Source organism: Nyctereutes procyonoides, unplaced genomic scaffold, assembly GCF_905146905.1.
Source record: "Nyctereutes procyonoides isolate TBG_1078 unplaced genomic scaffold, NYPRO_anot_genome, whole genome shotgun sequence".
In the NCBI taxonomy this organism is placed as follows: domain Eukaryota; kingdom Metazoa; phylum Chordata; class Mammalia; order Carnivora; family Canidae; genus Nyctereutes; species Nyctereutes procyonoides.
This window is the reverse complement of record NW_026575043.1, coordinates 54,253,927-54,281,700: the sequence shown is the minus strand read 5'-3', so window position 1 is coordinate 54,281,700 and position 27,774 is coordinate 54,253,927. Positions and strand designations below refer to the sequence as shown.

At 40.1% G+C, this 27,774-nt stretch overlaps 1 protein-coding gene across 9 annotated transcripts in view; it reads right to left on the bottom strand.

Annotated features, from left to right (window-relative positions):
• HECTD4 (HECT domain E3 ubiquitin protein ligase 4) overlaps nucleotides 1-27,774 on the bottom strand; it is a 189,096-nt gene that overhangs the window by 90,443 nt on the left and 70,879 nt on the right. For all 9 annotated transcript variants that reach the window (XM_055322034.1, XM_055322036.1, XM_055322035.1 and 6 more), the window contains exons 8-15: nucleotides 16,337-16,529; nucleotides 12,755-12,913; nucleotides 8,900-9,013; nucleotides 8,051-8,191; nucleotides 2,959-3,191; nucleotides 2,433-2,578; nucleotides 1,018-1,088; nucleotides 73-178 (exon numbers count right to left, since the gene is read on the bottom strand). In XM_055322034.1, coding sequence (XP_055178009.1) covers nucleotides 73-178; nucleotides 1,018-1,088; nucleotides 2,433-2,578; nucleotides 2,959-3,191; nucleotides 8,051-8,191; nucleotides 8,900-9,013; nucleotides 12,755-12,913; nucleotides 16,337-16,529 — 1,163 coding nt within the window. The remainder of the gene's footprint in view (nucleotides 1-72; nucleotides 179-1,017; nucleotides 1,089-2,432; nucleotides 2,579-2,958; nucleotides 3,192-8,050; nucleotides 8,192-8,899; nucleotides 9,014-12,754; nucleotides 12,914-16,336; nucleotides 16,530-27,774) is intronic.

Sequence of the window (27,774 nt, the reverse complement as noted above, 5' to 3'; positions counted from 1 at the left end):
GTTTAAGCGTAAATTAATTCCTGAGAAAAACACAAAGAGAAGGCGAGCAGTCAACAGCATAACTGGTGTCACCTGTAATGCTCATCCTCCTCGCTGCCAAATCGGTTGTTTTGAAGCTGTTCAGCTAAATTGGTTAGGATCACATCCCGCAGCTGTGAGAGGCCGCTGTTCCTCTCTCCTGACACAGAACAAAGCTCCGTAAGTGACCGTGGCAATCACACTTAGAAAATTGAGGCTATTAAAACAAGTTTCGAAACAAGCAGACTATTGACGATCTAGGGGATCCAAGCACACATACCTAAACAGCAGCAGCAAAAACATCGCAACCAGTCAGGCTTTTTTAAAAACCAGTACATCCCGATCTGAGTGTAGTTCACCTCTTCATACATCATCAAGTGTGATTTCTAATTCTTTAAATTAATGTTGCTTATTAATGCAGAGTGTCTTTGACAGGGTGAACTTTGTTGTATTTGTTGATTACTCTAACTTTAAAAGTCAGGTTTTGGAGAAAACAAATGGACTTAAAGTCCCCAAGAAGTCATTATCTTTAATGTGCATCAAACTTCTACCATCAGGCATCTTCTGCTAAGTGGTGTGAATAGAAAAAGATTTCTAAAGCTTGAAGATACAAAGAACACAGTTTCTGCTCAGTCCAGTTGAAGTGTTGGCATATGTGCAGATATATTTTATTTTATTTTATTTTATTTTATTTTATTTTATTTATTTATTTTATTTTATTATTTTTTTCAGTCACAAGGCAATCTTTATTTGAATATAACAGAGTAAAAAAGCTCTTTTATTAATAATCCGATGTACATTAAATATCTTTGCAGCTGTTACATGAATGGTAGGTATCCGGCATATAATTGTATACACGCTTCCACAGCAGATATATTTTAAAAAGAACACTAACAAGTACAAAGAAAAGAAATATTATCTTTATATCCAGCCATCTCCTTGTGGACAAAAAAAAAAAAAAGGATGGTTGTTCAAGGAGAATGCAAGGATAATTCTTACCTTCTGTTAAGACCAGCTTCAGTAAGTTATTGATTTCGGTTTCACCAGGGTATAAGATATTTAAACCCGAGCTGAAAGGACAGAAAAGTCAAAAGGCTTTTCAACAAATGTCCTAGAAAATCCAAACTCTAAATATTTTAATTTGTAGTCATATTAAAGATGGCAGTGTGATTACATAAAATTCTGAGGGAAGTCTCATCACTGACCAAGTGGCTGACTCTAAATTCACTATCACCATATAGCCCATTCACCTCCCTGCTAACTAGGCTCTCTCTCCTTCTCATGTCGACGAGTTACCAAATTAAGAACTTGTCTGAGGCTGGATATGGAACTGGTTAAAGAGAACTGAGCTATACAAAGTCAAAGTTGAGCCAGGTGTATATCCAGATTGTGACCAAAAGCACATTTGAGAAGTGGAATTTCTAAATTTCAGCTTTTCCAAAAGAACAAGAAGAAAAGCATTACAAGTTGTGTCAGAATTGTTACTTTTTTTTTATGAGGTTTGACATACAATAAAGTGCACATTTTTAAAGTGTAAGTATGACAAGTTTTGACATATGTATAGACCCATGAAACCATCACCACAATCAAGGAACTGAACATACTCATCACCCCCAGAAGTTTCCTCATGACACCAGATTTAAATTGCTGCCTTAATATTCTCAATAGCAAGAGACCCAAAGCATAGTTGATTATTGAAGGGAAAAAAATCTCCTCTCCTCTCCTCCCTCTCTGCTCACATTATAGTTCTTCCAGACCAAACATTCAGTTCTCTCTTGGTGACTAAATTATTCTTGGTCACAGGCTATATACCTGGATAAATGTTCATTGAACTAAAAAAAAGATTAAAAAGATAAACAGAAAATGGTCCATAAATTCTGACCTCTTCTCTAACAAGGTTTTAAGCAGAATTTAAAAGGCTGACATTGTTGAGCACTTTGCATCAGGCTTTGTCTTATTAAAATCTCACAAACTCTTCAAGTTAGGTGTTATTTTTATGCCCACTTTATAGCTGAGGAAATGGAAACCTTGAACCAAGCTAGCAAGTGGCAGAGCAAAGACTAGAACCCAGGTCTGCAAGCTGCCTAAACCTGCTTCTTTGACACCTTGCCATATACTCTCCCCAAATGACAAGAACATCTACTTGCAAGCCATCAAAATACCCTCTCAAAAGGTTTTTTTTTTGTCCTTCTCAAAATCCAAAAGGCAAGATGAGGAACATAGTTACACGTACGGCTTAGGGCCCCTGGGAGTCGGGCCACAAGCCCTCTCCAATTAAATTATTCCCTATGTACAAGGTCCTGACTATGGAATGGGGTAAGAGACTTCCATGCTACTGAATTGCAGCAAAGATTACAATGAAGCACAGGGGAAGCATTTTGCAAAAACCATGAAGAAAATAATTTGCTGATTACCTGATGGCAAGACACACTTCCTTCTGAATTTCAGAGCAAATTTGATCTTTTGGTGCCATCAACAACTGCCAAAGCAATAATCCAGACCGTCGAATGATGTCGCGATTCCTTTCAGTTTGTGGGCTGAAGAAAAATTTAAATACCACCTACAGAAACATAAGGGGTATATCTAAAAATACTAATTCTACTAGGGATAAAATTATCCCTTTGAAAAAAAGCATATAGTAGATAGTCTTCTGAACAGATATGCAGGTGGATTTTTAACCACAATCTCCTTGATTGTGTAACAGTATAATTACAGTAAATATTTTATATATATTAACTGCAATGAGCTACCTACAGCAATACTCCATTAACTGTAATACAATGAGTATGATTAAAATTCTAATTACAGGATTAGAATGTGGTTAAGATACAAGACAGGAATGTTGTTAAACCTTTCTTCTGGTGAAAATTAGCTGGCTGAAACCAAGTTTTGGGTCTCTTTTTCTCTATTATCTTACTTATGTCAAAACAGTGCATTTACCTGAAAGACAACGAGAATACAGCGTATAATACAGGTGTCTCCATTAACCATGGCTTTCTCCATAATGTCACAAATACTGCTAAGATGGTGTGCTTCAATTGGATGCTGCTTGCCCAAGACACTTGTGATTGGAAGATTGGGGTTAGTAGCAAGAAGATTGAGTTGGTGTATGCACATCGCACCAACGTGGTGCAATAATTGGTTTATAACCTCATTCGTGGTTATAGCCTCTTCTAAAAAATGAAAAAGAAACTCAGTGAGGAAAGATATATCCATAGGTGGCCCCTAAGGAACAGAAAACTCTGATTTACAAAAGGTACACGCATACTAGTACTAGGAGAGAGTATGCTGGCTCCCATCTCTTCTACTGCTTCTGGAGAATCCTTTTCCCCTGCCATAGTGTTGAGGTGAAAATGAAAACACTAAGGAATTCCCGTTTTTAAAGAGCACTGAGAGAGCCCTTTCTATATACTGGACAATAGGTTAAATGCTTTACATGCATTATCTTACAACTCTGCTGTAAACTTAGACTATTTTAGCCCTGTCTTATAGAGGAGTAAATCAAATTTAGAGAGGTTAAGTAACTTGCCCTAGGTCACACAGCTACTAAGTACAGAGCTGGGATTTGGAGTCAGGCCATCTCTGCTCAGAGCCCATGCTGGAACCAGTCTAGTAAAATCTATCTTCTATGGCTCCTCCATGAGAGAACACCACCACCACCACCACCACCACATCCCCGCCCCCAGGTCCATAAATACCTCCTCCCACAGTACCTCACCATTTTTATCTCATTTAGTCACTGCAACCTAGAGAGTCATCAGTTCAACCCTGAGGTTCAAGAGCATCCTCTTACACAATAATAAACACCCCATGGATGGTCACAGGCATTCAGGGAATGGAAGTGAAAATAATCTAAATAGGTAAAATGCAAAACAAACAAACAAATTTGCTTTTCCCTTTAAACCAGCTGAAATGAACTGCCTCAGAGGACCAGGAAGGCAGGGGATCTAGGAGAGGCAGGCCCGAGTAGAGGTTACTTGGAGTTTCCCAGACTGTGGGCACTGAAGACTATGACAAGAGGACTCAAGGAAAATCAAAGAGAAGGTGAACTTGGCCCAAACTGAATTTTCCAATTGTATGTTAGCTGGAGGGCCAGGCCGGGTTCCATGCTCTTACAATAGAATTCAGGTTAGTATTATTCATCCTCCCCAAAGACTTTCTGAAAGCTAGCCTCTGGGACCTAGCCAAAGAAATGAGGTCTTTGATTTTTATTCTGAGTTACATGGGAAGCCAGTGGAGAAGTCTGAGCAGAGGAGGGACAGAGCTGACTACCAAGACTGTACAGGACTCTGGTTGCTGTGCAGAAATGAGCAAATGGGGGCAGCGGAGGGCAGCTGCGGAGGAAGGAGGAAGGAAGACCAGGGAGTTGGCCACCCGGTAACCTGGTGAAGCCACCAACGCCTAGGCAAGTCATAGCAGCATCGCTGGTAGGAAATGGTTGGACTGGGGATAGATCTTGAGGGTCACAGCTGACAGTATTTGCTGATGTCCGTTTGGATAGATGTGAGAGAAAATGAGTGAGATGAGTGAGATGTGAGAGAGAGAGAGTCCTAGGGAATTCTAATTTTGTGGCTTAAGCATATGAAGGAACTGTGATCCCTATAGTAGCATCTAGGGGATTCAGCAGGTAGAGATTTGGAGAAGGGGGAAAATGGAGTGTGTTTTTGACAAGACGAACATACCTATTAGATAACCGAGTAGAGGTGAATATACAGTCTAGAGATTAAAGCAAGAAGCTTGGAGAGAATAATTAGGGAGGCACTGATATATGGTTGACTTTTTTCTTATTTTTGCTCTTTTTAAAAAAAGATTATGAAAGAGAGAGAAAGCATGTGGGGGGGAGCAGAGGGAAAAGAACCAGCAGGCCCTCTGCTGAGTGTGGAACCCCACTTGGAACTTGATCACAGGACCCCGAGACAGTGACTTGAGCTGAAACCAAGTCAGACACCTAATTGACTGAGCCACCCAGGGGCCCCTGCTGTTTCTTCGTCCCTCAATAGCCTTATTAATATAGAATTTAAGATAAAATTCACCCATTCTAAGTGCACAATTCAATGATATTTAGTAAATCTGCACATACACCAAAATCAGGAAAACAGAGAAGTTACCACTGACCCTATAAAAATTATAAGGAAATAGTATGAGCAACTTTATATCAACAAATAAGAAAACTTAGATGAAATGCACAAATTTCTAGCAAGACACAAATTACCAAACTAACTCAAGAATAAAAAATCTGGTAACTGCATAGCCTCAAAGCATCACCTCCCTCAAAATATTAATTACTATAGCAATTAACATATGTCCACAAGTTCTTTGAGGCTCTTCCTTCTAAGAGGTGGAGCTTCATTCCCTTTCCCATAAGCTTGGGCTCAATGACTATCTACTAGTTGGAAAGGGAAAAATAAGGTAACTTTGCAGTGAAGAAAGCTGGCATTTAAACCAAGCAATTTTTTTTTTAAGATTTTTATTATGTAATCTCTACTCCCAAGGTGGGGCTCAAACTCACAATCCCGACATCAAGAGTCACACCTTCCACCAACTGAGCTAGCCAGGTGCCCCAAATCAAGTGATGGACTTTAATAATAAATCATGTTTATTATCATGTTTATATGATACCCTGTGATATCCTGTGATACATGTACCCTGTGATATAACAAAATGAGAAAAGCACTTTACCTCTGCAATACTCCTCCCTAAAATCTAAAACCTCAGTTCAAAATAAGAAAACTGAAGATGAACTCAAACTGAAGGATGTTCTACAAAATCCCTGACAAATACTCCCCAAGCGTGTCCTTTTCTGTTCTTCTAAAAGGATGACTCTATCCATCTATGTCTACATTGCAGGTTTACTTCTCCCACCATTTAAAATCTGCTGCTGAGCTGCTCTTTGCAGTCACTGACCTTTTCAAATCCAGAATTTCCACTGTTTTCTTTTTTCGAAAATTTATTTGTTGAAATTCTCAATTTTTTTTTAAGTCATAGTCATCATACTTGCATCTCTTCAACAGTTTCCTTTAGATCTTTCAATATATCTACAAAGGCTGCTGTAGTTCTCATCTTCTAAGTCCAACAGCTGAGTTCTGTCTATAGTATATAGCCACTGACTTCTGTTTGGTTGGTTTTTTTTTTTCAATTCTTGTTTCTACTTTGTTACTTTCTTTCATTTGTGTACTTTTATTTTTTTAAATTTTAAGCCTGTCTTCCTAGGAATCATCTAGACTGAGTCAAAGGCTGTGCTCAAATACCTTGGGCCAGTAAGTCTGCCCCTCTGGCTGGGTCTGTATGTTTTGGGGTAGCACACCAAGTTTCAGACAGCTTTAAACTCTGTCTTGGATTTTACTTTCTGTCAGGCCCTCTCTCATCTCTGCATGTATGTGCAGGCTCATGCTCGGCCAGGCCTGTGTGAACAACCCAGGCTGGGCCCTCTCCAGCTTCTTCTATGCAGATGTGCAGGTAGCTAAACAAGGCCCTCTGTAGCTTTCTCACTACCTGGATCTCATGAGTAAATCTCTGGCTAGTTTGCTGGTTCACTGCTCACCCTAATCACAACCACAACCTCAAGTGAGCTAAGCCACCAGTCTTCTCTGTTGGTTTGCCACCAAGATTGGTACTGTTACTGACATTGTTGGGCAGGAGTTTTTCCCATGTATTGCTCCAAATCAGGTCAGCCCCTCTGGAAGCAAGGCTGCTGGTTTACATGATCTGCCCCACTTTGATGGAATTATTACACTGACCAAGTTTAAGGTGGGAGACAGGAGCATCATCAAGTAAGAGTACCACAGACTCCTACTATTTTTACCCAAGTTCAGTGATTTTTATGAATATTCACTTCTCAATTTGGTGTATGCCTCTGGTCAGTTTCTAGAGCCTAGAAATAGTTGTTTCTCATAATGATCAATGAGAATGCTTTATGGGAAGAGGATTTTCTCCTCCATACCACACTATAACTGACCTCGAAGCCACAAGATTTTAAGGTAACAGTTATTTAATATTAAGATTCTTAATATTAAGAAATACACATATCTGGGGCACCTGGGGGGCTCAGTGGTCAAGTGTGTCTGTCTGCCTTTGGCACCGGTCATGATCCCAGGTTCCTGGGATTGGGTCCTGCATCAGGCTTTCCACAGGGAGACTACCTCTCCCTCTGCCTATGTCTCTGCTTCTTTCTGTATGTCTCTCAAGAATAAAACAAAAAATAAAATAAAATAGTAGCAAAACAATTTTCTCTAAAAAAGTCTCAAATCCTCTGTTTATTTACATAATTATTTACTTAATCATAAACCGGGCATCCCTGGGTGGCTTAGCAGTTTGGCACCTGCCTTCAGCCCAGGGCGTGATCCTGGAGTCACGGGATCGAGTCCCATATCAAGCTCCCTGCATGGAGCCTGCTTCTCTCCCTCTCTCTCTCCCTCTCTCTGTTATTCTCATGAATAAAATCTTTTAAAAAATAATAATAATTAATCATAAACCAATCAGGTGGGGCACCTCAATGGCTCAGTCAGTTAAGTGTCTGCCTTTGGCCCAGGTCATGATTCTGGGGTCCTGGGATTGAGCCCTGCATCAGGCTCCCTGCTCAGCAGGGAGTCTGCTTTTCCTTCTGCCCTGATCATGCGCACTCTCTCTCTCTTTTTTTCTCTCTCTCAAATACATAAATGAATATCTTAAAAAAAATCAGGCAACAAGGATGTTAGGTTTCAAGTTCAAAGAGGGAAAGCTACTGACACGTTTTTTATTACTTGGGCAATGTTACCACTTACTTACCCTACTGTGCTCTCTCATATTTCTTTTTTTTTTAAATTTTTATTTATTTGTTTATTCATGGAGACAGAGAGAGAGAGAGAGAGGCAGAGACACAGACAGAGGGAGAAGCAGGCTCCATGCTGGGAGCCCGACGTGGGATTCGATCCCAGGTCTCCAGGATCACGCCCTGGACCGAAGGCGGCACTAAACCTCTGAGCCACCCGGGCTGCCCTCTCTCATATTTCATTAGGGAAAAATATACTCCTCTAAGACCACAAGTGCACCTCACCTTTGGGCTCAGTGATGATGTGGCTGACTCCAAGTCTCTGACAGACATAATGGAAGGCCTGGTTCCCTGGATTACACCACTGATCAATATAATCATTTGAGCATGTCCACAGCATGTTGTTCACTGTATCATAACAGGCACCTGCAAAAACAGCACACTTTATTCAGCTGTCATGTATACATATCTGCCTGTATACATATTTCTCCAAAGCACTGCTAAAGAATAGAAGGGTGGTTCTCTCCACTGCTGACAATTCACATCCCTATTCCCATATATTTATGTAGCAAAGCATTAGATTAGGGCTCAGCCAAAAGGAAGCACTCAATTTCTATTTTGCTTAACTCCTGTGTGAGAATGGAATAGGTCTCATGGAATAGACAGTTCTTAGTAACTGACTTATTTGTGACCCTTTTAATTCCAAAAAGGATTTAAATGGTTTAAACCAAAACCCAGGTACTAACAGGACTAATGAACATTAACACACAGTAGAAGCTTTAATAACCAAGTCCAAAACTTAGATATGAGCTTCCTAGGAGCCAAGGCAAAGAGAAAATCAAATATATTACATAATGTTCACTTCCTGACACTAAGAAGCATGGAAATGAATCTCTTAAGGGTGCCTGAACTTTGAGAAATATTTGTTACAGGCATCATCATATAACTTGGACAGTATTTTCAATAGCAATTTAAGCAGAGGAATGGCATCTATGCTCATTTCTTATGTTGATCCTTAAAATTAAGCAGTGGCATCAAAAAATTATTTCTTACTAGGAAAAGGAAATTGGCAAGATTTTTTGAGAGAAATTGCAAAAACTTTGAATTTTCCAAGGAAAAGTGGGCATTTCTTACCCAATCCTGGTACAAGAGCACCACGACCCAGTGAGCTTCCAGCAGCATCTATGAGATCGGCACGACTTGTGAACTGACCATCCGAAATATTATATACCAAGCTAGAGGCAAGGACTTTGAAAACAAATATTAAGCTGTTTAATAAGCCTTACGGTGATGGTCTAGTTTTCAAAGTTTAAACTTTAGGCTCTTAAAAAGACTTTCATAAAAATCACACTTTTGCTGTCTATTGGTAGTAACAATGAGGAGACAGAATACAAACATAAGACCACAAAAAGGAGACAAATGCTTGGCTCAGTCGGTTAAGCACCCAACTTAGGTCATGATCTCGGGGTCATGAGATCAAGTCTCGAGTTGCGCTCCACTCAGTGGGAAATCTGCTTTTCTCTCTCCGGTCCTCTTCTCACTTGCAGGGAGCTGGATGTGGGGCTCAATCCCAGGATTTCTGGGACTCGGGGATCATCACCTGAGCCAAAGGCAGACACTTAACCGACTAAGCCCCCAGGTGCCCCTCCCAAATCCCTTCCTTCATTGTTTGCCATGCATACATCTTTCCCCAACTTGGCCACTTATATGCATAATATCTGTTTTTCATGACTTAAACTCAAGACCTCAGGATGTATCTGCTTTCTACCCCACTCCACAATAACCCTTTCTCTCAGATTCTGCAGCATTTCATCTGCTCCCCATGGTTCCAGAAAGTAATACATCACTGTGTATCATTTTCTATTTGTTTCACACACAAACAGTATTTCTCCCAACCAGATGAGGAGCTCCTCAAGGCAAGCACCACTTCCTACACATACTAGGTAGCCTCCACAGTGACCAATGTGGAACAAGACACAGAAGAAATTTAAGCATGTATTGATTTGTTGGCCTAAAGTAGAATCACTATGTATGTTATAACCTCATGAAAAAATGGCACCGTGAAGGCCTGTTTTAATCAAATGGGGCCAATTTCATTTGATGACAAAGCCATGCCAAGAAGACTAAAAAGAGTTTAACAAGACTAATGGTAAATAAACAGATGAATAATCCAATTTAAAAATGGGTTTCAGGGGATCCCTGGGTGGCTCAGCAGTTTAGCGCCTGCCTTTGGCCCAGGGCGTGATCCTGGAGTCCCGGGATCAAGTCCTGCATTGGGCTCCCTGCATGGAGCCTGCTTCTCCCTCTGCCTGTGTCTCTGCCCCCCGCCCCCGTGTCCCTCATGAATAAATATTTTAAAATAAATAAATAAATAAAGGTTTCAAAAGATACTTGTCCAAGGAGACATACAAATGGCCAATAAGCACAAGAAAAGATGTTCAACATCATTTGTCATTAGGGAAATACAAATCAAAACCACAAAGAAATACCACTTCATACCCACTAGGATGGCCATAATTTTAAAAAGCAGAAAATAAATGTCACGGAGAATGTGGAGAAATTAGACCCTTTTATGTTGCTGATGAGAATGTAAAACAGTACAGCCACTTTGAAAAAACAGCTTGGTAGTCCCTTCAGAGGGTAAACATACAGCTACCATATGACCAGAATTTTACTCCTACGTATATACACAAGAGAGGTGGACATATGCCTACACAAAAACTTAACATGATTGTTCATAGCAGTATTACTCAAAATAGCCAGAAAGTAGAAACAACTCAAATGTCAACAAAATGGGATATTATCCATGCAATAGAATATAATTCAGCCATAAAAAAGAATGATGTAATAATTCCTACTATCAAATGGATGAATCTTAAAAACATTAAAAAAGAAGAAAGCCAATCACAAAAGCATATATATTATATAATTCCATAAATAGGAAAAGTCCAGGGATGAATCCGCACAGACAGAAGTAGACAAATGGATACCAGGAGCTGGGGTGAGGGAGGAAAAAGGGGGAGGGATTGCTAATGGGTATGGTGGGGGAGGTTCCTTTTTGAAGTGACAGAAAATGTTCTAGAATTAGATAGTGGTGATGAATGCATAACTCTGAATATACTAAAAACCACTGAACTGTATACTTAAAAGGTGTGGATTTTATAGTATATTATAGCTCAATAAAGCTTGTACTAAAAAAAAAGAGACTAATAATAAATTTACACCATTTATTTTAAGCGCTCAAGGGACATCTTGGTCACATGATCTTTTTTTTAAAGATTATTTATTTATTTATTCATTCATAGAGACACAGAGAGAGAGAGAGGCAGAGACACAGGCAGAGGGAGAAGCAGGCTCCATGCAGAGAGCCTGACGTGGGACTCGATCCAGGGTCTCCAGGATCACACCCTAGGCTGCAGGCGGCGCTAAACCGCTGCGCCACCGGGGCTGCCCTTGGTCACATGATTTGTTAGAGAAAACAAGCTGTTGAGAAAAAGTCCAACCAATTTGATTCTAAAAGCAAAAGAATGTTGAGTTATTACAAATATTTAAATCCCACATACAATGTGTTTACCTGAAAGGGCCTAAAGGTTTATAATAGACACATGATTTTTTTTTTTTTTATGATTTTGTATAAAGTGCTGAGATCAAATTTGTATCTTCCGGCTTAGAGTATGAAATGCCTTTTAAAAAGACTACATTTGGGGCAGCCCCGGTGGCACAGCGGTTTAGCGCCTCCTTCAGCCCGGGATGTGATCCTGGAGACCCGGGATTGAGTCCCACATCCAGCTTTCCTGCTTGGAGCCTGCTTCTCCCTCTGCCTGTGTCTCTGCCTCTCTCTCTCTCTCTGAATAAATAAGTAAATCTTAAAAAAAAAAAGTTAAAAAAAAATAAAATAAAAAGACTACATTTTAAATATAATCCTTTAATGGGATAACTGTAAGCAAATCATTTTAAGAGGACAGAATACGAAAATATTGGGAAATGAAAATAAACAGATTTTAAAAACATTTTAATTTTATGTGTCTAAACAAATTTCAAAAAAAATCAAAATAAATAAATAAATAAATAAAAATAAATAAAACGAATTTCATGGAAAAACACAAAAAGTGTTACCATATATGAAAGGAACATTTGAGTTTTTGTTTTTTGTTTCTTAGAAATACTCTAATATAACTTTATTGCATACGACCACCAAACAATAGTGTAAGATACTATTTTCCTTTTATTCTTTGCAGGTGGGAAACGTGAAGCTCAGAGGAGTTAAATAATGTCCCTAAGGTAGCAAAGCTACAAAATGGGAATGTAAAAGAAAGTTTTATTTTTTAAAGATTTTAAGTAGTCTCTATACTCATTGTGGGGCTTGAACTCACAACCCCAAGAGTTACACACTCCACCAAATGGGCCAGCCAGATGCCCTGAAACATTTTTTGACTCTTGATTTTGATTCTATATTTTATTCCATTTAACTATTTGCCTACTCTGAAGCCAAAATCACAATGCTTTAATTACTATAGTATGCCTCCCTCTTCTATATAAAAAAAAAGTATATATACTTAATTAACAACATTAATTTCTGAATTAGATTTTTTTTGCTTAACCTTTTATTTATGTGTCCTAAAATAGAGGCACTTCACATATTTTATTTAGTAATTTGGAATTTTATTCGTAGTGGGTAGAACTCTTGCTGTGTTTATCAGTAAATAATATGGCAATTGAGTATTTTATTTCCCTAAAATAGTCCTGAATTCATTATTATTTCTAGTAATTTTATAGGATGATGGTTTTCAGAAGTGTACTACTGTATCACCTACAAAAATTATAGTTTTGATTCTTTCTAAACTATTGACTATATTGATAAGTTTTGCTGTAATCAAAGAGCTACTACAAACAACTTTAACAGAGTAAGTTTAATATTATTAATAGAAAAGCCTTAAATTTCACAGTTAGAGACAATTAGGCAGAATGCCACAAATAAAATGCACTTACTTTTTAAAGATGACAAACCACTTGTTCCACCAAAAAGAGAACGGGTGGCAGAGCTGCCTGACCCCCCTGGTGGTGGGACCAGCATCACCAAGTATGTGCCACAGGTATAGATGGGCGTCTTCCGAAGCATTTTCAGAGGTAGCCCACAGCTAGTATTTGCTGGTGAAAGGAATGAAAATAGTGATAAGTATTTGACACACAGATTAATTTGAATGCCAAAGTAGATTACAGTATAATGAAGGAGCCCCCATATTCAAACAAGGATATACCCAGATGTGGAAAATACAACAAGAAGCAGTAAACTAAAGAGAAATAATGATCTGGCCCAGTAGCCTGGCCCCAAGCTCCCTGTTTCATGAGCTGAACATTTCTCAAAGGTGTTCCCAATACTCAATATGCCTTTATGTCTCAAAACTTCTTTCAAAAGAATGAATCCTCACTTGGACTAGATCTCAGAATGAAAGAAGAATCCTACTGTTTGTGTTTCCCAGAAACTACATTCCAACAGACATCTTTTCATTTTATACAGAACAAATTCTACAGGTTGGGCTTATTACATTCATTACAAACAGCTCTGAACATGAAATCAGCCAGAAATTTCAATGTATAACTAATCAATAAAAGTTTTCACAATACCTATCACAGAACCATTTTATATCTTCATGATTTATAACTCCTTATATTTTATATTTATAAAACATATATATTAAATATATTATACATATATTTAAGGTCAGTGACATAAACTATTATTAAATAATTATTATTTCTAATCAAGAGGTAAAAGATGCACTCTATTCTCACCTCCTCACTGGGATATTTGAAAATACAAATTTAAGGACTTCCTATATACTACTCTAGTGAGATCTGATCATGGTAACAGAAAGTGAGACAGAATGCTTAACCTAGGAAGCTGTCAGGGTATAAAACAGAACAGCTCAGATAGATGTAAAAAATGCTTTTACATGTTTTAGATTAGAAAAAGGAGAAAAGTGAAACCCAATCTGTCTGATTTTTGTTTTGAATGCTTGTGCCTCTAAACAGCTCCATTAGAAACTCCAAATTCTCAACAAGTATATTCTTCATCTTCATCCAGGACATAAACTCAAGGGCATAAATTTCCACAGGTAAGAAACCCAAAAGGGGCAATGATTGGAAAATTAGCAACTTTATGAATATAGCATTTTCACCACGATGCTTTAATAGACAACTTATTAATAACGTAGTTATAGATATTAGTTTATCCCAGAATAAAACATTCTAGACCCTTTGAATGCTGAATCCTCAAAAGTCAGCCTAATAACTGGTGATTTTTTATGCAACAACATCATGTTAATGAATATGCAGAGAATGTATATAAAAGTATGAGCTCACATGTTTTGAATACAACAGCAGTTTTCACAGAATTCTAAACGTACCCTTGCCTTCTGAGTTCTTCTGATTTCACTCATATCTCCTTTTTCAACAAAGATTCCTTTAGTACTTCTATTGTTGGGATAGGATTCAGTTTTCTCCCAAGGATAAACTCAGATCAAGCCTTCAGCTTGGGGATGCCTGGGTGGCTCAGACGTTGAGCGTCTGCCTTGGCTCTGGGTGTGATCCTAGGCTGCAGGATCGAGTCCCATATTGAGCTCCTTGCAGGGAGCCTGCTTCTCCCTCTGCCCATGTCTCTGCCTCTCTCTCTCTCTCTCTCATGAAGCCTTCAACTTGTCAGGAAGCTATTTATTTTGTAAACCCACCATCCTCTACAAAGTATTCCTATCATTCTAATTATCCATATACCCAAGTTATGACAACTGTTAATAATCTCCCCACTTACATTTGATATAATAGAGACCCATGAAAATAAAATTATATCCTTAAATTCTAATATGAACTAAGAAGTATTTAATTTGATAGCCTTTAAATGAATTAATCAGTTTCTCTTCCCAACATTTCAGTATATAAAGGATAAAGCCTAAAATTGCATTAAATTCATTAAACATCTATTCTTTCAGATGCATTTTTCTATATATACAGCATATGTTCTAGCCTTATCTTTTACTACAGTTCATGACTTGTTATAGAGTCACATAGTTGGTGTAATCTGAAAACTCATCAATAATAATGCTTCTTAACCTTTTTTGGGGTCAGAGATGGCCTTGAAAGTCTGGTGAAAATCAGGATGGATACACTTAAGATGTTGTTATGAAAGTTTGGGGAGTGTATTCATGAGCCTCTTAAGGGCTTATCTCAGTTAAGAACTCTTGCTTTCAAAGTACAGAACAGTGTGTTTAGTAGGCTACCTTTTATTAAGAAAAGGAGGAAAATAAGAACACATAATTGTATTTGCATAAAGAAATTCTGTAAGGTTATATAAAAACTAATAAATATAATCACCTATAGGAGGTAGTGCAGGGCAAAATGTATAATATGCCAAGATACAGAAGAAAGATTTCTTTGTATATACCTTTTTATATTGCTTCTACTTTCAAACTCTGTACATGCGTTATTTTAAAATATTAAGGTCCACAAACAAAAAATTAATTAATTAATTAATTATTAAGGTGCAAGCAGTAAATGATAAATTCTAGAAAAAGCAATCTCCCTTGTGGATGTTTGCCTCTTATTTGCTTGGCCAAGAAGTGAAGACAATGCCAAACATGAGTTTTTTACATTTATGAAGCAGATGCTAAACATGAAATCAATTTACATTAACAGCAATGATAAGGTATTTACAGTTAAAGACAGAGCTATTTGGAATTATTATAGATTCATGCCAATTCATGTCCATAGCTAACAACATGTATTGGTTTGGAATTTAAAAAAAGACTGATAACTGGAGGGAGATAAAAAGGTGAATTATGTAAAGCAATGTGCTTTGTATGACATACTGTAAGCACTCAAAAAGTACTGCCAACAGGGCGCCTGTCTGGCTCAGTCAGAGGAGCATGCGCTCTTGGTCTTGGGATTCTGAGTTCAAGCCCCACATTGGGTATAGAGATTACTAAAAATAAATAGACTTGGGGGGAAGAAAAGTACTGCCCAAATTCCAGAGGGAGCTCTCAAAAATCACAAGCTGAATATATCAAGCCATGAAAAGACATGGAGGAAACATAATGCATGCTACCAAGTGAAAGAAGCCAATCTATAAAGGCTACATGATATGTGATTCCAACTAGGGGGCATTCTGGAAAAGGTAGAACTATGAGGACAATAAAAAAGTCAGGGGTGGCCAGGCACAAGGGGAAGGAGAGATAAATACAGCACAAAGGATTTCTAGGGCAGTGAAACTACTTTGTATGATGCCATAAGGATGAAGACCTGTCATCATGTATTTGTCCAAACCCACCGAGAGTAAACTTGAATGTAAACTATGGGCTTTAGGTGATTAATGTTATGTCACTGAAGGTTCACCAACTGTATAATGGGAGAGCTGTGCATGTGTGGGGGAAGGAGGTTTACAGGAAATTCTTTACCTCCCTCTCAATTCTGCTATGAACCTAAAACTGCTCTAAAAAATAAGGTCTTTAAAAATATGTACGTAGCTGAATGGAGCCACACAAGGTGAACAAACACAGTAAGCAAAGGGCCACAACATACCTGCTTGGTCTTCTTTCAGTGTGTTGGAGATGGTGGAGCCAGTAAGGGCAGCCAGTGTTGCAGACGGGGAAGCTCTGTAACGTGAAAGTCTGCTCAGAAGCATTTCATTAATGCTTTTGGCAGATTCACCTTCTTTTCTCATTAGAATTGTGCGTTCCTGAAGTGGATTAGCTACAAATACACCATTTTCGACCTAGTATTTGAAGAAAAAGAGGTCCTTCAGTGATATTGGTTTCTACCAATCAGTGGATTTCTATTTGAGAATTGCATCACTGTGATCTGGTTGCTCAAAAACATTTCCAAAAACTGCATCTGAGTAGATGTACACTGCAAAATTTAAGTGTTCTATAGAAACTACTGAGAACAAGAGAAAGACAAAAGGTAAGTTTAAGTTTTCATTTTTCCCAAAAGCACAGATTCTAAAAGCAGCAAGCCAAGTTTAATAGGTTCTACAAAAGGCTGTTGATTAAAATTCCTTATACTGCATTCCACAGGCAGCTCTCACTAATTACAAGCTTCTGACAGGTATAAGAGAAGAGGAAAACAAATCAATCCATTTTTGATTTACTATTAAGTACAACTAAGAAGATAATGTCTTTTGGAAATATAGTGGCTAAAATCCAAATTCTGTGTTGATAACGGTTAACATTCACTGCATGGACACTGACATAGCAATCCTGGAGAAAGACAGATTTTGTCTGCTAAAAATACACGGCAACATCAGCTAGGTCCTTGCTGGTGCTGGTCAGTTCTTCCTTCAACACTTGATGCCCCAGAAGAATCTCTACATTGGGGATTCCAGAATTCTTTCACCAACTTTGGAGCTTGACTTTAAGCAGAGCACCTGTCTTTCCTGCTAAAAAGATCCAGACCACTTACTGGAAGCTGCCCCCACTCATCCCTCTTCCAACTCAAGTATGTCTGTATCCACCCTCATTTATCCTTCCTTTCCTCTTATTTCAGAGGAAGAAGTGTTTTGCCTCCTGTGGTTTAAGGTTAACTCTTCTGCTTCGGTCTCCTTGTTTCTTGTTTTTTTGTTTTGTTTTGTTTTTTAAGATTTTATGTATTTATTCATAAGAGACACAGAGAAAGAGAGCGGCAGAGACATAGGCAGAGAGAGAAGCAGGCTCCCTGCTCCTGCAGGGAGCCCGATGTGGGACTCGATCCAGGATCCCAGGATCATGCACTGAGCCGAAGGCAGATGCTCAACCACTGAGCCACCCAGGTGTCCCCCACTTCTGCTTCCTAACTGCTCCCTTAACTAACTCTCTCCTGCCCCATTATCATCAGTCTCCCTCAGGTCTTCCTTCTCCTTGGTTTCAAGTAGACACAGACCTGACATAGGACCTTGGTGACCCACTGCAGTACCATCTCTTTTCTCCACTTCCATTCACTGACAAATGTTTCAAATGACATCGCATGCAGCTTCTGCATCTCCCAGCACCGTTCCAGAACCAAGTTCCTGGATCTGGTTGGAACCTCAGAAACTGGTGCCACCAGCAGAGGCAAGTGTGACTGGCCTATCGCTGTGGGGCAGAAAGGCAAGTAAAAAGCAAAGGAGTCCAATGTGAAAGGTTGGTAACAGAGAAGCAGCAAGAGAAAGCAAGCAATTCAGAAGCACAGCTTTGGAAAGGTTCCCAGAGAGGGCTGCACAGAGTTGGGGAGACTTTTATGATACATTCACAAGTGATGAGAGAAAGGATTTCTTGGCGAGTCCAAAAATGTTCTATTTCCTTGGCCATACTTCTTCCCTTTTTAGAGGGACTTAACTGCACCCCCTCTAACAGTGGACTTGCTTGATGGTCTAAGTGCAACCAAAACCATCTACCTCTTCCTTATCTTCCACGGGGGCGCAGCCATGGTTGCTAGCCTTCTTGGGGTTCTCTTTCCTCAGTCTTGGTAGCAGAACACAATCCTGGTTTGTGTCTTTTTCATATGAACATTTATCTCTGTGTAAGGTACTCTGCTAGTGAGCAGAATCGACACAAGTCCGTATCTCCACTTACTTAAACAGAAGCTTGCCTAGGATGAGACCCAGCCTCTGGTGTCTAAGACTTCTGCCTGGAACACTCTGTCCCCAGATCTTCCATGCCTAGCTCTTTCCAATCATTCAGGTCTCAGGTACAATACCACCTCCTCAAAGAGACCTTCTTGATCACCAGTCTAAAGAATAATCTCTTCCACCCCTCCCCAAGCCAGACACATCACCCTGCTCTGTTACCCACACAGCACTGACTGCTCTCTAAAGTCATCTAACTCATTGCTTCCTTTATTGTTGGCTCCTCTACCTCTCCCCCCAACTGAATGCCAGCTCCCCGAGAACGGATTCTGCCTGCCTCGCTCACCATAACATCTTCAGCACTCAGGAGACAGCAATAAATACTCAATGCCTTGCTGAATAAGCAAACCAGCATTCCCGCTTGAATCCAATCCCACCTCTCTTGGTGTGACTCCCACGTTCCTATAAACAGACTTGTCCTTGCTACTGAGATCCAGTCCCACCCTCCCTGACTGCCTCCCACTCCCCGGCATTTCCTCCCGAATGGCCTACTGTCGCCCAAAATGTAACACATCCATGTTGTTCTCTCCCCACCCTCTGGCTAGAGCAACCCCTACCAAGCATAGCTATATTTAGGTCCCACAGCTCTAGGAAGAACCCTTCAAAGGCATCCAAGATAAAAATCAATCACTCTAAGCTTGGCATTCGAAAGCATTACCCAATCTGGTCCCAAGAGAAAAATCAATGGAGACCTTAAAAAAACTATACCATTGTGTTCAAGTACTTTGAAAATACCAAGAAGCTGATAAAGCATCTGGGGAAGCAAAGAGGGCTGTGGTTTGGTGCACAAGTGGTAAATCTGGGAACCTCTACTTGGCAGAGAAGCTTTTCAGGATGCAAAAGCTACTGATATAGAAAGGAGGGAAAGAGCCAGAAGGAGTAAGCAGCAGCAAGTTAGTGCCAAGAAGCTTCCCACCTTGCCGACACCCAGCATAGGCCACCATCCTCGTAAGTTGAGGACTGACCCAGCCTCTTAACTGTTTCTCCTGTTTCCTTAACTGGCCTTCTGTTTCTACCCTGGCACTCCTATGATCCTCTCTGCACACCAGCCAATGATCATTCACTAAAGTAAACAAAACTATGTAACTTCTGGTCTCAGAACCCAGCAGTGGTTTCTCAACACACTTAAAATAAAACCCAAACTACCATTAAGGCCCAAACGGCCCATCATCCACAGACCTCCCAGCCTCACCTGCCTCTGCTCACCCTTACTACACTTTCGCTTACAGCCCCACTGGCCTTCTGTCACACCTTCAAAATGCCAAGCTTCCCCTTAACTCTAGGCCTTATGATTTGCTGTTCCCTCTTCCTGGATTAACAAACTGTTCCAGTTTGCCCAGGCCTGTCCTGGTTTTAGCAGTGAGAGTTCCATGACCTGAGAAATCTCAGCCCCAGGCAAATTGGGATGGTCAGTCACCCTATCCGTCAGGATGGATGGCTGCTTATCATCCAGGTCTCAGCTCCAATGTCCCCCCTTAGAAAGACCGGATCTGTCAGGTGAACTAAAGTAGACCCTCACCTCTGCCCCACTCACTATCACACCATCCTGTTTTATTTTCTCACCTCTTCTATTTATCACTAGCTGAAATGGTTTTGTTCTTGTGTGGTACAAACTCCCCACCCTGATATGAGCTCCTTTAAAACAAAGGCCTGTTACCCTGCTATTCAGACAAAGAAAGTCATATAGGTACTGGATTAATACCAATGAGTGAAGGACATCTCAGACATCCAGATCATAATCTAAAGGAAATAATAAACCTGTGGGGAAATAGAAGGGACACAGAGTGTCCATTACTATACTAACCATATGTTTAAGAAGGGACACAAAGAGGACAAAATAGCAGTAAAAAGGTCTCTGAATCTATCGAAAGAAGAACAATTTATGGAGAGAGTATGTATATGTGGGGGCAGGAAGAGCTCAGAACAAAACAGAAGATGTAAAGAAAGGTGCTCTGAAAAGGTGAAAAAGTTATAGAAGGTTCAGTGATTCTACAGTCTTAAAGGCCAGAATCTAAGTGCCTTCTAACTTCAAAAGCCTAAGACTCCAAAGGGCTATTACACTGGGAACCTCAGGGAATGATGCATCCTAGAGTCATCATTGCACACCGACTCTGGGCTTGGCCATCAGAAAGCATGATGCAGGCAAGGCTTGAGGAGCGCTTATGCTCTGAAAAAGCTGGAAAATGAGAGGCTGTCTTGACTCTTACAGCCCCAATCAAGCTGTAATGAAGGTGCAGGTGTGATCTCAGCCTCCCCATATAGAGAAGAACCACCACTCAAATGAGCCATGTCAACCTCTAAGTCATTATTGCTCAGAGTCACTTAGTTTTGAGGTCGTTTGTTGAGAAGATAACTGAAATACCCCCAAAGTCAGAGATTATTTCATATTAATAGTTAGGTAAGGTATTCTCTATATTCCCTTTATGTTGTACTCCAAATTATATTTCTATAGTCTACCTTCTATAATGATTACTTATCTGTTCCAACCTGAGTTAATAAGAAATCCTTTTTTAAAAAAGATTTATTTGAAAGAGAGCACAGTCGGTGGGGGCGGGGGGAGGAGAAGCAGACTCCCCACTGAGCTGGGAGACTGACATGGGGCTTGATCCCAGGACTCTGGGATCATGGCCTGAGCCAAAGGCAGACGTTTAACCAACTAAGCCACCCAGATGCCCCAGTAAGAAATCATTTTGAAGTCCTGGGATTGAGCCCTACACTGGGCTCCCTGTTTAGCGGGGAAGCCTGCTTCTCCCTCTCCCTCTGTGCTCACCCTGCTTGTGTACACTCTCTCTCTTTGTCAAGTGAATAAATAAAATCTTAAAAAAAAAATCATTTTGAGAGACCAGCACAGTTAGATCCTGCTCTGATTATCTATTCATTTTAGCCAGACTTCAATCCTTTAGTTTTCCCTCAATCTTAAGTACCAACACATCTATTTTGTAGGTCAAACTCAGCTGATTTTTCATTAAAAATGACAGAAGCTGGTGGTATTTGAAGTCCCAAAAATAGGTTTTTAATATTTAATTTCTCGGGCACCTGGGTGGCTCAGTTGGGTCAAGCACCTGACTTTTTTTTTTAATTTTTTTTTATTTGTTTATGATAGTCACAGAGAGAGAGAGGCAGAGAGGCAGAGACACAGGCAGAGGGAGAACCAGGCTCCATGCACCAGGCCCAACGTGGGACTCGATCCCGGGTCTCCAGGATCGCGCCCTGGGCCAAAGGCAGGCGCCAAACCGCTGCGCCACCCAGGGATCCCCAAGCACCTGACTCTTGACTTCAGCTCAAGTCATACAGGGTCATCAAATTGAGCTCTGTGTGGTGGGGATGGGAGTGGACTCTGCTTGAGATTCATTTTCTCCTTCTGCCCCTACCCCAGCCTGCACTCACACTTTCTCAAAAAAATTATATATACACACACACATATTTCTCTCCTGGTTATAAAATATATGGACTCTTCTATAGCTGTCTAGTCTCTTTAAAAACTTTAAATCCTGCTTTATTCTTGACCCAAAAGCTAATGTGAACTATTATTTTATATTTTTATTTTTTATTTTTTTTTAATGTGAACTATTAAAACCAGTTCCTGCTCAATACTCTCTAAGAGTTCCCCACGTCCCATGGAATAAAACCCAAATACCTTGCAAGGCCCTACATGAAATGGCCTGGCTTGCCTATCTGACCTTACCAATCACCACCCTCTCACTACTTATTTGCATGAGGCACAGAATGTGTATAACATGGGACTCTTGACCTCAGGGTTGTGAGTTCAATGCCCATACTGGGCGTAGAGTTACTAAAAAAAATTTTAAAGGAGGGGAGTGGTGCCTGGCAGGCTCAGTTGGTAGAGCATGTGACTTTGTGACTTTTGATCTTAGGGTCATGAGTTCGAGCCCCACAATGGCATAGAGCTTACTTTTATTTTTTTTATTTTTTATTTTTTTTTAATATTTTATTTATTTATTTATTAGAACACAGAGAGAGAGAGAGAGAGAGGCAGAGACACAGGCAGAGGGAGAAGCAGGCTCCATGCACCGGGAGCCCGACGTGGGATTCGATCCCGGGTCTCCAGGATCGCGCCCTGGGCCAAAGGCAGGCGCCAAACCGCTGCGCCACCCAGGGATCCCCTAGAGCTTACTTTTAAAAAAACATAACAAATTACCATTTGTGTAAGAACAGAAAAGGAAAAAATATACATGTGTATTTGTACGTGTTAATATTAGGAAGAATACAGGAGAAAGTATTAACATTATTTGCCTCTTGGGAGAGAAAATGAATTAGGAGGCAGGTAGGTCAGAGACTTTCGTAGCATTTGAATCTTATAACTATGTTAATAGGCTATTTTTAAAAATAAAATATTCAAAACAATGTAACCATCACTAAATTTGTAGAGAAATTTATCAGTACTTGCAAGTATCTGGGTAAAATAATAATTCATAGTAAACCTAATTCTTCTCAATAATTATCATTAGCCACATCTAAGTAGCAAATATTTATACTATTTAGAAACCAAAATTTTTCATGAATCAGAAAAATAAAGAATTTTAGTATTCAGCCCTTTAAAAAAGGAAATCCTGCCATTTGTGACTACATGGATGAGCCTTCAGAGTATTATACTAAGTGAATAAATCAGACTGAGAAAGACAAATATTGTATGATCTCACACTGGAAGATAAAAACAAAAAAGAAACTCATAGAAACAAAATATTGTAGTTGCCAGGGGCTTTGGGTGGGAGAGATGGGAAATGTTGGTCAAAGAGTACAAACTTTCAATTAGAAAATGAATTAAGTTCTGGGGATCTAACATATAGCATGGTGACTACAGTTAATCACACTATATACTTAGAAGTTAGTTACTAAGAGCCTATCTTAAATGTTACCATACACGCAGACACAAATGTGGTAAACATATGAGGTGATGCATGCTAACTGGATTATGGTAATCATTTCACAATATACACATATGTCAAATCATCACCTTAAAATTATATTTTATTTGACAGCAATACTTCAATAAAGCTGGGGGGTGACGGAGAGTTTCAGGGCTGGAACACTTTGAATCATCTACTGGAAATCCCTCATTTTATAAGCTTTTTTTGTCTGGTTTGGCCAAGGCAGTTCATCAGAGGGCTATGGCTAAGACCTGTCATTTGTCAATTTTGAAGAAAGTGTCTTTATTATCCATTCAATAATTTAAAATTTCAAAAACAGGGACACCTGGGTGGCTCAGGGACAAGTCCCGGGATTGAGTCCCACATCAGGCTCCCTGCATGGAGTCTGCTTCTCCCTCTGCCTATGTCTCTGCCTCTCTCTCTCTCTGTATCTCTCATGAATAAATAAAATCTTAAAAAAATAAATAAAATAAAATTTCAAAAACAAAGTTAAAAATACTTCAGCCTCTCCACAGTCTATCTCTCTCTCCTTTCTCTTCTTTTTTTTTTTTTTTTTTTTTTTTTATGACAAACCTCTGGAGAGAACTAGCTGTTCTTCTCATGTTACCCTCTTCACCATACTCAACCAATTCCACCTGCCTTCACTTCTCCAAACCCCCACAACGGCTCTTGCTAAGGCTACCACCCATTGCCTCCATATTCTCCATTCAACAACTTCTTTCAGCTTCAATCTTGACTTCTTTACAGAATTCAATGCTATTAACCAAGTTCTCCTTTTTATAAAAATTTACTTGAGGGGTGCCTGGCTGGCTCAGTCAGTGGAGCACGAAACTCTTGATCTTAGCATAAAGATCACTAAAAATTTACTTAAAAATTTTATGCCCATTTTTAAGCTTTTAAAACAAAAAGATGATAGAAAGCAAGTCTTGCTAGGGGCAACTAATTTTTTTTTTTTTTTTTAGATTTTATCTGAGAGAGGGAGTACGAGAAGGGGGAGGAGCAGAGAGAGAGAGACCGGAAGACTCACTGCTGAGTGTCCAGCCCGACATGGGGCTCAATCCCAGGACCCCCAGAACCATGACCTGAGCCAAAGTCAGATGTTTAATGGACTAAGCCACCCAGGCGCCCCAAAGCAACCAATTTCTGATATTCCATTCATCCAACAAATATTTTGTAAACACCTACTGTGTGCCAAGCATTGTTCCAAGTGCGGGGGACATAGCAGGTAACGAAAGAGATGAAAATCCCTGCCCTCCTAGAGCATTCTAGGCCAAGGAAAGTCAACAGATAAGCAAATAAATGGATAGTAATGAGTTATAAAGAAAAATAAAGCAGGGTAAAATGGATAAGAAGGGATAGGATTTTATTTCATAGAAAATGTTTTATTTATTTAGAGAAGGAACACGTGTGTGAGTGGGGAAGGGAGGGGGTAGAGGGAGAGAGAATCTCAAGCAGACCTGGAGCTCAGCATGCAGAGCCCCACACAGGGTTTGATCCCATGACCCTGAGACCATGACCTGAGCTAAAATCAAGAGTTGGATGTTTAACCGACTGAGCCACCCAGGCACCCCACATATAAAATGTTTTCTATAGAATAATAAGAAAGATCTTTCTAATAAGGTGCTTATTTGAACAGAGATCTAAAAAAAGTGAGAATAAGCCACATGGTTATCTGTGAGAGGACAGCCCAGCATGATAGCGTCGAGGTGGGAGCACACTTGGTGTGTTAGCAGGTGAGCAAGGAGGCCAGCTGTGGCTAGAGTGGCATGACAGAGCTATAGTTGCAGACAGTGGCAGGTGAAGAGGGGGCTCCTTGAAGGTTCAGCAGATAGTATTTGCTGACTTAGACACGGAATTTGGGAGGGAAAAAAGGATTCAAGGGTGACACTAAAAGTCTTGGGCACCTGGGTGGCTCAGTCAGTTAAGATCTGACTTCAACTCAGGTCATGATCCTAGAGGTCCTGGGACTGAGTCCCATGGTGGGCTCTGCAATCAGCAGAGAGTCTGCTTGTCTCTCTCCTTCTCCCTCTCTCTCTATCCCTCCCCCTGCTCATACTCTCTCTCAAATAAATAAAATCTTTTTAAAAGGGGATCCCTGGGCAGCCCGGGTGGCTCAGTGGTTTGGCGCTGCCTTCAGCCCAGGGCCTGATTCCGAGGTCCAGGGATCAAGGCCCACATTGGGCTCCCACAGGTAGCCTGCCTCTCCCTTTGCCTGTGTCTCTGCCTCTCTTTCTCTCTGTGTGTCTCATGAATAAATAAATAAAATCTTAAAAAAAAAGGGGGGGGGGATGCCTGGGTGGCTCAGCAGTTTAGCACCTGCCTTCAGCCCAGGGCATGATCCTGGAGTCCTGGGATCGAGTCCCACATTGGGCTCTCTGCAAGGAGTCTGCTTCTCCCTCTGCCCGTGTCTCTGCCTCTCTCTGTGTGTCTCTGGTGAATAAATAAAATAAAATAATCTTTTTTAAAAAAGAGTAGCACTAAAGGTCTCTGGCCAGCACTGGAAGGACACAGATGCCATCATTTAAAATTAGAAAGCTTCCAGAAGAGCAGTTCTGGGGTAAAATCAGGAGTATGGCGGAGGGGCATATTTATCTGGCAGTAATGATCAGACTTCCAACTGAAAAAGTCTCATATCCTGTGCACATACAAATAAACACCCACATCGATATGCAGCCAGAGCTCTAGGGACAGATTCTGGCTGAGCAGCAGATTTGAGCACTATCAGTACATTGAGGTGTTTAAAGCTACATAACAGTAGGAGCCCAGCCATGAGGTAAGAGCAGACAGCAAGAGAAGGCCTCATGGAAATAGGTCCGGAAGCACATACTTGTTGAGAGGTAGGGAAGGTGGGGCTGGGCAGGAACAACCAGTGGCAGGAGAAGCCCTGTGAGAGGTCCCACAAGCCAATTGAAACAGTTTCAGGAATGGGGGGGTGATAAGCCACATGAAAATACTACTAAAAGGTCAAGTAAAAAGACAACAAGGTCGACCCTGAACTCAGTAACGTGCAAGACCCTGGCAAATGTGGAAGAGCTAGCTGTTCTGGTGGAATGGGGTGCGGATACAAGACCCATGGGAGCAGGCTCAAGAGCGAACAGAAAGAAAGAACATAGAAACAGTAAGAATAAACTCTTTCAAAAGTAGTGCTATAAAGGGAAGCCAAAGATAGGAGAGTGGAGGTGGGTACGGGTCAAGGGAGGTTTTTGATTTTGTTTTACCTACAAGACAGGATATCCTCCAATGTATTTGTATGCTGTGGTGAATGATCGTTGAGAGGAAAGCTGTTAATGCAGGAGAACAATTGCAGAAGGAATCCCCTGACGCTCACCCCCGCCCCACCCCACCCCCGGCTTAACTTTTATTACACAGCAGGTAGTGAATACAGTGTTGTGAACCTAGCTTTTTGTACTAAACAATGTAACTTGGAAATTAGTCTACTTGGTCTATGCAGATCTGCCTCATACTTTTTAATAGCTATTCAATGTTCCATTCCACAGAGGTACCATAGGCAGTTGGCCAGAGATCTGTGTTTAGTTTCCCAAGTCAGCATCTTAGAAGCTGCTAAACTAGTGGCTGGTGATCCTTAATTTATTTGATGAAAAATTTCAAACATACAAAAATAGAGAATAGTCTAATGAACCTCCTTCCAGATTCAACTATAATCTAGATATTGCCATACCAGTTTTACCTATCGCTTTTTTTTTCTTAAGCGTTTTAAAGTATACCTCAGACAAGTAATTCCACTTCTGAATATTTCACTACACATCTCTAAAGATGTGAACAATTTATAGAACCACAATGCCATTCACATACTTTAAAAACAAATTTAAAATAATCTCTTGGTTTCATTTAATATTCATTTCAATTTCAAATTCCAAATTGTCTCTATAATGCTTTATAATGGTTCGATTCAGACTCCAAAAATGATTCAAAGGTTGTTCATTTAATCTGGAGCAGGTTCCTTCACCAACATTTCATTTTATGCCACTGACAGAGGCTATTTTAGTTGTTCTATTTCCTCCGTGGCAGGGATGGGCTTTTGATTGTAGAACTACATGGCTAAAAATATCTTTGTGGTCTTCACACTTGATTGGACCCTTTGGATGACTTAACTTTTGGGATGGAGATCAGTTTCCCTCAGAATTTTGAGAGCATGACTCTGTGTATCCAATAATGCTAGTGAATAGGAGGGTGCTTTCCTTATTTCTCATTTGTACATGATTTTATCTCTAGAGCTTCAGAACCTTCTCTTTATCCCTGATCCTGTGAAATTTCAAGATGATACGCCACAGTGTGGGGCATTTTTCATTCACTAGGTCAGATACCTGCTAATCTAAGACACCAGGGTCCTTTAGTCTGATGTTTTTCTTGTATTCCTTCTTTGATCACACTGTCCTTTTTGTTTCTGTTCTCTTTTGGGAACTCCTATTACTATAACTTTAGATGGATTGCTCCTTTCCATTTTTTATCTCTTCTCTCATACTTACTGT